This window comes from Stenella coeruleoalba (genome assembly GCF_951394435.1).
Source record: "Stenella coeruleoalba genome assembly, chromosome: 16".
Classification (NCBI taxonomy): domain Eukaryota; kingdom Metazoa; phylum Chordata; class Mammalia; order Artiodactyla; family Delphinidae; genus Stenella; species Stenella coeruleoalba.
Window position 1 is genome coordinate 79,287,379 of NC_137162.1, and position 12,014 is coordinate 79,299,392.

At 39.7% G+C, this 12,014-nt stretch overlaps 2 protein-coding genes across 8 annotated transcripts in view; one reads left to right on the forward strand and one right to left on the reverse strand.

Annotated features, from left to right (window-relative positions):
* Nucleotides 1-5,432, forward strand: part of TARBP1 (tRNA guanosine 2 -O-methyltransferase TARBP1) — a 61,658-nt gene extending 56,226 nt beyond the window's left edge. The window contains exons 26-30 of one of the 2 annotated variants that reach the window (XM_079899708.1): nucleotides 475-646; nucleotides 3,591-3,782; nucleotides 3,967-4,091; nucleotides 4,507-4,643; nucleotides 4,980-5,432. In XM_079899708.1, coding sequence (XP_079755834.1) covers nucleotides 475-646; nucleotides 3,591-3,782; nucleotides 3,967-4,091; nucleotides 4,507-4,643; nucleotides 4,980-5,148 — 795 coding nt within the window. In that variant the 3' untranslated portion in view covers nucleotides 5,149-5,432. Of the gene's footprint in view, nucleotides 1-474; nucleotides 647-3,590; nucleotides 3,783-3,966; nucleotides 4,092-4,453; nucleotides 4,644-4,979 lie in introns of those variants that run through there. The other variant, XM_079899709.1, reaches the window with a different exon arrangement.
* COA6 (cytochrome c oxidase assembly factor 6) overlaps nucleotides 4,105-12,014 on the reverse strand; it is a 43,717-nt gene continuing 35,807 nt past the window's right edge. For 2 of the 6 annotated variants that reach the window (XM_079899710.1, XM_079899714.1), the window contains one exon: nucleotides 7,796-12,012. In XM_079899710.1, coding sequence (XP_079755836.1) covers nucleotides 11,917-12,012 — 96 coding nt within the window. In that variant the 3' untranslated portion in view covers nucleotides 7,796-11,916. Of the gene's footprint in view, nucleotides 4,534-6,152; nucleotides 6,304-6,753; nucleotides 6,841-7,795; nucleotides 12,013-12,014 lie in introns of those variants that run through there. The other 4 variants (XR_013824228.1, XM_079899713.1, XM_079899711.1 and 1 more) reach the window with 4 other exon arrangements.

A 12,014-nucleotide genomic window follows, 5' to 3' on the forward strand; every position in this document is an offset into this window, starting at 1 on the left:
CTAAGATACAGTCGAGGCAAAAATCTAGACTCTCAATTTGTACATTGGCAGCGAGAGTGAAGATCGGGCATCACAGGAGCTTGAATCTGATCGCTTATGGAGGTGTCTGGTTGTCAATAAATAGCATTTATCCAAATGTTGTCCAACATGAATGCTGATTAATTCCAAAACACTTCTTGCTTGTATTAAGAGCATGGTGTATACTATGTTACATACAGTTAGAAATACTGGAGTGGAAGATCTGCCCGCTCTCAAGGATTTCCTAAATTAATCTCTTAATTTCTTAGAGAAGATAAGAAGTATAGATAGACAGTTGCTACAAGATATAAATGAAAGTATGTCATTTGATCAGATGTGATAGTTTGGCAGAACACATCAGTAATAATAATTAAGTTGTACTTTAAACATGTTATCATGTATTTCTTTGTTATTTTTAAGGGAAGAAAATTTAGATGTTTACAATTCTCCTTTCAGACCATATTTTATATCCTTCCACGCCTTTCTGGCCTTGTTGAGGACGAGTGGATTGCCATTGGTAAATTCACCAGGTTCACTGACATTCCTTTAGATGCAAGATTTCAGTGGTACCTTTCTCCAGCTCAACTTTGTGAACTAAAACCAGGTGACTGGTCCCAGCAGGACATAGGTAAGAAAAACTTCTGTTTTACTTGTTCTGTCTGTTGCCTCAGTCAGGCTCATTGATTCACGTTACTTAGAATAGGTGGTCGATAGTACCATTTTTCATTGATGTGGTGAACTCTGCTCCACTTAGAGAAAAGACAGAAGGCGTGGTGTCACTCTGACTAGTACTTTCAGTTGACGTTGGCTTTGCTCTTAATAGCCAAAGAGAGCTTAATCTGCTTTACTATATAAAGCTAAAGGCTTCTGTCTTCTTTGAAGTATTGATAATTAATATTCATTGCTCTTCTACTATATATTTCTGAAAAAATATAGATATAAAAAAGGGCCAAATTAAGAAATCTCTTTTCTTGTCCTATTTGGGAGTGAAGCAGAGCTCTGCATTCCCTGCTCGGTCTGGCCGAATGTCACTCATCTCTTACCCCTCTTTTCCCTATGGCTCCAGCCCTCCTTTCACGTGCCCCGCCCCCATCCTTCCCTGCAGCTTTCTCAAGGACCCCCCCTTTTCCCTGTTACTTCCCGTCCTCCTCCTTCCCTTCACAGTCCAGCTGCCCCAAAAAACCGGGGACCAAGTCTCCCGCCCATTTTTAAAATCACAACTAACCTTAAGAGCTGTGTAGTAGCGATCTGCATTCTCAGCATTTCTGTCACTCACATTTTGTCCTTCTGGCTTCCCCAGCCCATAAGCATCATGGAAACTTCTTTCAGAAAAGCAGAAACTGTCTTTGTCTACTTCTTTACAAAATCTAAACAGATGCTCTTTTCTTGCCATACCTGACCCTGTGTAGCATTTGCTTGCTCATTTCTTGCTCTCCTGATTCTTCTCCTCAGTCTGGCTTTTCTCTCCTTTGAGTTCCCCTCCCTCGTCCCTTATATTTATAGTTCTCTCTAATTTTAGTGTTTTCAGGAATCCCTTGGACATCATGTTGAAAGTGCAGATTCTTGGGTCCCACCCTTAGATTTCTGTCTGGAGGAGAGTTCTAGGAAAGTGCATTTTTTTGATCAAATACTCTAGGTGGTTCATTTTAAGACTATCACCTTAAATTTATTTACTCTGTCAACAAAGATTTACTTATTGCCCCCTCTGTGCTGAACAAAAGACAAAGGCCCTGCCCTCAGGGCGCTTACATTCCTCCAGGGGGACAACCCTAAACAGATAAGATGTCAGGTGGTGTGGAGAAAAGAAAGCAGAGTAAGGAGTGTGAGGGAGGATTAAAAAGACCTTTTTAAGGAGCTGACATCGAGCAGAGGCTACTTGAAGTGACAGCAAGTCAGGCAAAGCCTGGGGAAGAGCAAATGTGGATTTGGGGGCAAAAGACAGTGACGGGAGCCTTCTCAGGGCGGAGGGGCCCGCCTGACCGGGAGGGGAGGAGAGGGGAGCCGCACATCTGCACATCTTGTCTGACTTCTGCCATGGCGTGAGTGGGGCAGAGAAGTGGGGAGTTACTGGATGGGGAGAAGGCTACAGAGGTCTTTGTTTTGTTTGTTTTTCGTAAAGAGGGGGATATTGCAACAGGGTTTCTCTGCTGAGACGTGAATGCTAAATGCTTTCATTGGCCTGGTTTTCTTCTCATTCTGTTTGCTCTCCCTGCACGTTTTTATTAATTTCCACAACTGGAAACCACCACCTATGTAACTGCAACTTTCAGATCCTTATCTCTGGCCAGCCTCCTTCCTGAGCCTTCTAGACGCTTTCACTAGCTCATCTATAAGCTCTTTAAACTCAGTATCCAAATCCACGTTACCTTTCTGCCCAGACGCGCCTCTTCTAATCCCCTTCCTGTTAGTGGTCTCACAGGAGTCATTCTTCTGCGGTCCCTCTAGCCACATCCGTCAGTTATCAGATCTTGGCGATTATGCCCTTCCTCTTCAGCTCCTCTTGCAGAGACTGTTTTTGTCTTTTTGGGCTAGTGTGAAAGCCTCTCGGTGGTTTTCCCTCCCCACTTATCCTCCACATTCGTTTTTAAGAGGGGTTTTTTCTGCAACACAAAACCAGTACTGTTACCCCCTTTCTTAAAACCCTGTACTGCCTCCTGTCTGTAGAAGAAATTCTTTATCATTTTATACACAAAGCCCTAACGGCCTGGTCTGAGTCACGTCCCTCCCTCCACTGCAGGCTGTGAGCGATGCTGCTCGTGCGCAACGCGTCCACAGTCTGCCCCGCCCTTCCCACGCGCTCTCCTTTGCAGACTTTTACACTCCCTTCCCTGAGCCCTCCTGCGTCTTGCTTTTTTGCCCCTCCCTCCCCCAGACATTAGCAACTCCTGTCTGTGTGGGCACACCCTCAGTATAGTACCGCGTCGGTCGTGGTTCCATGCGTGTCTCTTCCCTCCCCAGTAACCTAAGTGCCCCCGTTTGCTCAGTCAGGTCTGGAGTGGGAAGGAGAGCCTGGAAGGAGAGTCTCAGTCCTGAACTAGAGATCACAACGCACATTAGACAGCTCAGTAACATCCGTGTACTCATCGCGGTAGCCAAGAGATAACTGCTCCAAAGAACAGTCCTCGTTTTTAGAAAAGGTCCCCCAAGTACCTGGAAGATAATTTAAGATAAAGCCTGTTGGTTGTTTTCCGGCATACAATATTTCTACAGAAAATTCCAATCTAATAACACCATTGTTTGTAAGATACGCCATTACTTTATGTAACTCTAAGGAAAGAATGCTGCCAAACCCATGGTACCCTTATGGATTCTAAGATGCTTCCCAATTTGGGGTATGCCAAAATGGAAGAAATGTGCATCTTTGATTTTCATGAAATATTGTCGTATTTTGGTTAGCAGGGTAGAATTTGAACATTTTAAACTGTTACCGAAAATGACAATTGTATCTGAATCCAAGTAAAGTTCTTTAGTCAGTGAATCTCATTCTAAACTATCATTTTAAGCTCTTAAAAAAGTACATATGCATGTAAATCAACAGAGAGGGAGATTTATATTTTCTTTTTCTTTCCCAGGTTCTAACTCGGGCGAAGCAGATAACGAGTCAGAGTGGAGTGATGTTCAAAAGAAGATTATCCCATGGAGAAACAATGTTCCCGACTTAGACCTGGAGCTGGTATTTCAGGATCGTGCGGCCAAACTTGGGAAGTCACTCAGCAGACTGATTGTAGTGGCCTCACTCGTTGACAAACCAACCAACTTAGGAGGTAAAATTAGAGTTTCCACTGGGCTTGCTTAACATCTTCTGATCCCGAAAATTTGTAATTGACCCAGTGCCATTTGTGGCCTCTCTTCCACATTTCCCCCTCTCCGGGAGCTTCAGAGGAATGCCTGGGACCTAGTGAACTTGGCCTTAGACTGGCGGCAGTAACCCCGGCTTGTCCTGTGCAGGGCTGTGCCGGACCTGTGAGGTGTTCGGGGCCTCGGCGCTCGTGGTTGGCAGCCTTCAGTGCATCAGAGACAAGCAGTTTCAGCACCTCAGCGTTTCAGCAGAACAGTGGCTTCCTTTAGTGGAGGTGGGCGCAAAGTGATGTATTATTAAAATTTTCATTTGCTAGACTCTTTTGTAGTACTCTGTCTTCACGTTATCAGCCCTTTCGCAGTAGTCCAGCCTTTGATAGCTTAAAAATAATACTGAAAAGTAAACTACAGCCCACTCTGTTCTCCTGTTCTTATTATCTTTCACACTGTTGTATTTTTAGAAACCAATAATGTAGAATTCTTTTCAGTAAAATGTGTCCTGTTATAAGTCACTCTCGTTTGATAAATTTATGAGATGTTGGGAGCGTTCTTTTTTATAGTATATAATTCTGTCCTTTTCCTTTTAACAAATTTCAGTTTCATGAAAGTGTTTTTCTTTAACTGATTTTACCCCCAGGAGGGCTGTAAATGAATGATTTAATATTCTGCTCTTTGTAAACGAATATTAAGGTAAAACCACCTCAGCTGATCGATTATCTGCAACAGAAAAAAGCAGAAGGTTACACCATCGTGGGTGTGGAACAGACTGTGAAAAGTTTAGACCTAACCCAGTACTGCTTCCCTGAGAAGTCTCTACTCTTGTTGGGGTAAGAACACTGTCTTGAGAGTCTGTCTAGAAAACGTTTCAGAAGGTTTACAGTTTTACCTGGACTCTTGATCATACACCTGTACCTGGCTTTTGACTTGCAAGGTTTATGGAAAGCCCCCCTAAGTTTTCGTTTTATTTCACCTGTTTGGGATGGTCAGGTGAACACAGAATTGACCCATAAACCTTCTTGTTACACTCTTCTTTATTTTCCTGGTACCATAGACTTGTGTCATTGTCTCTTAACCTGTCTCTTCCAGTAACATCCAGGATATCTGAGAAAAAAATTGTTTATTATAAGAAAACTAACCTTTCTTCTCCCATTTTTCTGAATCAGAAATGAACGGGAAGGAATTCCAGCAAATCTGATCCAGCAACTGGACGTGTGTGTGGAAATTCCTCAACAGGGCATCATCCGCTCCCTCAACGTCCACGTGAGTGGAGCGCTGCTCATCTGGGAATACACCAGGCAGCAGCTGCTGAAGCAGGGGGACCCCAGGTCCTGAAGCTTGTGCCTTGTCTGAGACGAGTTATCAAGTTATCGAGTTATCTATCGGTGCTGTTGAAACATTGTTTTAGAACTATTTGGACTGATGAGATAGATTCTGAAATCGGTTGGGATAATTTGCATTTCTTTATTTGCAGTTTAATGCCAAAACTTTGTCATGTGCCTTAACTATATTGCTGTATGTTGTCCCCTTTAATAAACCTTTTTTAAAGCTGAGTTGTATTGCTGCTTTAATAAAATATTTTAAGCAATTGTGGAAATAAAACAATGTATTTTAAAAAGATCATTTCTTTCCTAGAAACTAGTATTGTCAGAAATGTGGATCATGGTAGGAGGAAGGCAGAATTAGGGCAGCTCTGATTATCTGTGAATACCACACCCCTGTCAAGAGCGAGCGGGGGGGGGGGGGGGGCAAAGCTTCAGCATGAGGAGCCACTGGCCTCTTTCTGCTGATTTGTATCTACTTCTGCGCAGGGAGGAAACATGCTTGGCAAGGTGCCAAACCAGCTTCCCTGTAAGTAAGTTCATAACTTATTTTTAAAGCCATAAACTAGGCCATAATCGTTCATATGAAGTTTTTAGGAAAAATTTTCATATGCCATCTTTGCTCAGGGTTCAAATAGTGATTAGAAATAGTCTACCTTCTGACGGTTGTCAACGTGGACCCAAAGGAGGTGACACCCTTGCACATCGTTACCAGTAGTGAGAATGGAACCCACGAGGGTTGATGTGCTGTTTCTCTTCTTCTGAGGGTTTTTTGTTTGTTTGATATTAGGATTACTTTATTATTTAATGGTAACTGTCACCATCCAGCAATGCACTTCAATCATGTCTGGGTCCTTTTTTAATAATAATTAAGTTTCAGAGTTCGTTACCTGTTATGTACTTTTTTCTTCTGTAGCTTTATTTTTTAATTTATATTTTTACTCTACAATATCACTTATATGTAGAATCTAAAAAATAATACAAATGGATCTATATGCAAAACCGAAACAGACTCACAGATACAGAGGGCTTCCCTGGTGGCGCAGTGGTTGAGACTCCGCCTGCCGGTGCGGGGGACGCGGGTTCGTGTCCCGGTCTAGGGGGATCCCACGTGCCGCGGAGCGGCTGGGCCCGTGGGCCATGGCTGCTGAGCCTGCGTGTCTGGAGCCTGTGCTCCGCAACGGGAGAGGCCACAACAGTGAGAGGCCCGCGTACCGGAAAAAAAAACAAAAAACCTAGTGGTTACCAAAGGGGAGAAGGAAGGGGGGAGGGCCAAGTTAGGGGTATGAGATGAACAGATACAAGCTACTATATATAAAATAGATAAGCAACAAGGATATACTGTATAGCACAGTGAACTATACCCAGTATCTTGAAATAACCTATAATGGAATATAATCTGTAAAAACACTGAATCACTATGCTGTACACCTGCAACTAACAATATTGTAAATGAACTATACTTCAATTAAAAAAAAAAAGAAAATGAATACAAAGAACTTGCATTTAAATAAAATAGCCAAGACTATACAAACATGTAGAGAAAGAAATGTAGAGAATAATTAGAATTAGGTGGGGTTTTCCACCCATTATATCATAAAGCAAATTTTGCACTCACATTCTTCATTCCACTTTGGAGGCTCAAGTCAGAATTAAAATAGAGTCAATTTGTTGCTGGTCATTTTACATTAGCTCTTTGTTGTTACTGTAAGAATAATACATTCTCATGAGGAAAAAATTTAAAGTCTGGTGAAGGATGGAGAGGGGACAGTAAAAGTGGATGCCACATAAATCCAGGGTAGAATATTCAGTGGTGGGATTGAATACAATTATATCATTTGGAAGCCCCAGAACAACATTTCTCCTCCTACTTCTCTATACTTCAGGTACAGTAATCCACCCCCATCACCTGGGACAGAGATGGAAATAGGAACAAAGTGATAAGGTGACTTTCTCACAGTCTCACACATCAGTTGGCTTCAAAAATCAGACCAGTGTAATAATTTGTCTGATTTGTAATAATAATTTATTATATATTTATATATATATTATATATATAATATATATAATATATATTATATATATATTATATATATTATACATACATAGTATATATATTATATATAATATATAATACATATATATTTTTTATATATATAAAATATATATATAGTAATATATATTAAATAAAAATATTATTTATTGTAATAAATATATATTTATTTTTTATTTATTATTTTTTATTTATTTTATTATTTTATTTATTTATTTATTTTATCATTTTATTATTTTTATTATATATTATAAAAATATTATTTATTGTAATAAATATATATTTATTTTTTTATATTTATTTTTTATATATATTTTTATTTATTTGTTTTTTATATATTTATTTTTTATATTTATTTTTATATATAAAATATATATATAATATATAATATATAATATATATAAAATATATATAATAATATATATATTATTATATATTATAAATAAAAATATTTATTATTTATTGTAATAAAATCAGACAAATTTGTAATAATTTGTCTGATTTGTAATAATTTGTCTGATTTCCAGACAAAAGGATGTGAACGTCCTCGGTTCGGCACCGAAAGCCTTGGCCCTTCTGAAGTCACTCATCACAAATTCCAGACATAACCTGCTGGAATTTGTCAGTGAGAATGCAGGTTGCAGCAAGGGCCAAGCTAGTCAACGCGGATGCCAAGTTCACTGTCGTTCATTGTTTCTGCATTCCAGGCACTCTGCTAAGCACTTTACGTGCATTTTCTCTTGTAATCCCCAAGGACCTACTCGATGAATCTGGGAAAGGAAATTCAGACTGGGAGGCTCAGCAGTTTCTGGGCTCTTACTTTTCCAGGGAGAGTTCTCAAGTTGTAAGATTACCATTTCGGGGCTTGCCGCGGAACATTCTGGATTGTTTCCACTTTTCCAGTGAAAACGATGCTGCAGTGAAGACTCGCAAACGTGGTCTTGCTCGTTCCGCTGCTTTGAATCATACTGTTGAGTCGTATTTCTGGGGTTCCATATAGGCACTCCCGACTCAGACTAGTGACAGAGCGGCCACCAAGCTCCAGCAAGACCCAGACCAAGAATTCCGCGCGGCGGGGCGGTGCCTCCTCCCGGGAGGCGTGTCTGTAGCTTTATTAAAATAATTTTTGTTTTGCAGGAGAGCTGCAAAGATAGTGCATCGTTTCCATATGCCCTTCACCCAGATGCCTCTAATAGGATCTTACATAACCATGGACATTTATCAAAACTAAGAAGTTAACGTTGCTAATGGTGCTGTTCACTAAGCAGACTACAATCCTGATCTATATCCAGACTTCCCATCTCCCACTGATAACACTTTTTCTGTTCCAGGAGCACTGACTTTGGCATCCAGGATGCTGCTCCTTTATTACTTGGAACTCCTCTGTAAGGAAGTCTTGTCCTTTCGTCAGTCATCTGTTTATGGCAGGGCGGATGGTTGGCTCTTGTGTCCTTTGGCATGCCCTTTTTTTTTTTTTTTTTAAGTACTTTCTTACATTCTTATATACACAATGCTCCAGGCTCATCTTTACTCTCTCTATACCAGTTCTAGAGTCAGACATTTCACCAAGGATCATTGGTTCCATTTATTGGTGAATACTATTAGAAATCGAGATCTGGGTGCTGGGTGTGCTCGTTGCTCCTGGACTTGTCACTGCAGGCCCTCTCAGTGGACAGAGCTGGGTGTCCACCAGCCCATGTGTGTACAAGTACTACGTCCAGATATGTTCACATAAACAGGAATTCTTCCCGCTGTCTCTGACACCAATCCAACACCACAGGGTTCATTCTAACATGCACCTCTTATTTTTAACTGCTTTTTCTAACACAAACCTGGTTCTCATGACTGTAGTTTCAGAATTGCTGCACCACATCCCTGTGAAATTTAGCGATGTGCGTAGTCCTTTTTGTCTTCAGTCTTACAGAATCCAGTCAGAACTCCATTTTTCAAAGTTATTGTGGGTCAGCCCCTTTCTTATCCATCCCTTTCAGTGAGTTTGTCATATATTTATAATACTTAGATTCATTTATCATTCTTCGTTCCAAACTAGAATTCCTCCAAAATCCTGGTTGATTTCATTTTTATTTATTTACTTATTTTGAGATGGATGGGACTAATATTTTCTTTTTTTCTTTAGGCTGTGTGGGCTCTTCGTTCCTGCAGACGCACAGGCTTCTCTAGTTGCGGCCCAAAGGCTCTAGAGCGCGTGGGCTCAGTAGTTGTGGCATGCGGGCTTTGCTGCAGTACGTGGGATCTTAGTTCCCCGACCAGGGATCGAACCCGGGCCCCCTGCATTGGGAGTGCAGTCTTAACCACTGGACCACCAGGGAAGTCCCCCTGGTTGATTTGATTTTAATGTGCACACAAAGTTACTCTCTACTGTGTACAGTCCTGTGGGTTTTGACAAGTGCATACATGGAGGCACCACCACAGTGCCATAGAAAACAGCTTCCAGCTAAAAATCCCTTTGTGTAACCCTTTCAGAGTCGACCCCTTTCCCCACCAGCAGTGAATGCCAGGTTTCTGTTGCTATGCCTCTTCATCAGTACTTGGTACTATCAACTTTCTTTAATTTAAGGCACTCTAACAGGTGTGTAGTGATAGGTCATCACGGTTTTAATTTACTCTACAAATAATATGGAGCATCTTTTCATAATATAATATTATTTCTAACACTATGAATAGAGTTGTGAAAATATTCACGTAATTTGCCTATTTTTTTAACTTGGGCTATTTTTAAAATAGGGGTTTGTTATTCTGGATACAAGTTCTTTAATGAGATATGTGATTTGCAGTATTTTCTCCCAGTTTTATCTTTTCATTCTCTTAATTGTATCTTTCACAGAGCAGAAATTTTTAATAAAGTCCAACTTAGCTTTTTTTTTTCCTCTTATGGATTGTGCTTTTGAGGTCATCATCTAAAAATTCACTTCCAGGGCTTCCCTGGTGGCGCAGTGGTTAAGAATCCACCTGCCAATGCAGGGGACACGGGTTCGATCCCTAGTCCAGGAAGATCACAGATGCCGTGGGGCAACTAAGCCCATGCGCCACAACTACTGAGCCTGTGCTCTAGAGCCCGCGAGCCACAACTGCTGAAGTCTGTGTGCCTACAGCCCGTGCTCTGCAACAAGAGAAGCCACTGCAATGAGAAGCCCACGCACCACAAAGGAGATCCAATGCAGCCAAAAATAAAATAAATAAAACAAATTTTTTTAAAAGTTAAGACGTTATAAAAATTCATTTCCAAACCCCAAATCATGCAGAATTTCTCCATATTTTCTTCTGGAAGTTATATAGTTTTATATTTTACATTTAAGTCTATGCTCCATTTCGAGTTTTTTTTTTTTGTTTTTTTTTTTAACAAGGTGCAGTTTATGTCAAGGCTCTTTTTGTTGTGCATGGACATCCAATTTTTCCAGCACCATTTGCTGAAAAGATTATCCTTTACGGAATCGCCTTTTCACCCTGTCCAAACTCAGTTGACTCTAACTGTGTGGGTATATTTCTGGGCTCTGATCTGTTCTACTGAACTATGTGTCTATCCTTCTGCCAATACCATACTATCTTAATCACTGTAGCTTTACAATAAGCTTTAAAATCATATAATATGAATCTTCCAATTTTGTTCTTTTCAGAATTGTTTTGGCTATCTTAGGTCCTTTGACTTTCCATACAAATTTTAGAATCAGCTTGGTAGAATCTACCAAAAATCTTGAGATTTTGATTGGGGTTGTTTTGAACCCATAGAACAAACTGGGGAGAACTTAACAGTAAATTAACAACACTGAGTCTTCTAATCCATGAACACTGTACCTCTCCCCAATTAAGTTGATCTCTGATTTCAAGTGTTTTGTAGTTCTCAGGATATAGGTCCTGCACATACTGTTAGATTTATATCTAAGTATTCCTTTTATTTTTAGTTTTTTTAATGCTACTGTAAATGGTACATTTTAAATTTTATTTTAGATTCCAGCTGTTCATTGCTGGTATACACAAATATGATTTTCTTTTGTATATTGACCTTGTTTCCTGCCACCTTTCTAAGATTCACTTATTAATTCTAGGTGCTCTTTTTGTCGATTCTTTGGGATTTTCTACAGAGATAATCATATTGTCCATGAATACAGCCAGTTTTATTTGTTCCTTCCCATTTGTGTGCTTTTTTTCTTTTGAGGTAGCTAGGAATCCAGTACCATGTTGAATAGGAGAAGTGAGGATATCCTTCCCTTGTTACTGATTTGAGGGAAAAAGCATTCATTGTCTTATCATTATTAGCTGTAGGGTTTTTTGTAGATAGCTTTTATTATTTTACCCGTATATTTTAAGTTGAACCTTCTTCCATTCCTCATTTTTTTCTGTCTGTATTAAAATGCTAACTCCCAGGACAATGGCAAATCTTATTTTTTTCAGTGGTTATCCATATCTCTATCAATAATAGTATTTGCCTACTACCCATCCTCCAACAACAAAAAAGGTACATGTTTTCATAAGCTTTAATTTTTTTCTTAAAATATGTGTTTTTTACTCAATTAAGCATATTTCATACCATTTTATTTCAAATCTGTCTTTTGAAAAATGGAATCTTGTTACTTGACCATTTAAGTTAAGAGTTGTATATATGGAACAAGCATTGGTGTTTGCCATCATTCAAACTACGGTTGTCACACAGAGCATTTTTGAATGTCCAGAAAAAATTATTTCAACCTTTCTGAAATGTTCAGGAACAGCCTAGGACTTTGCGGCTGTTTTCGGAGGCTGGAACTCTCCTGCTTCAAATTTTTCTTTGAATTTTAAGTAGTCTCTTCTTTTATCAAAATATTTTATCT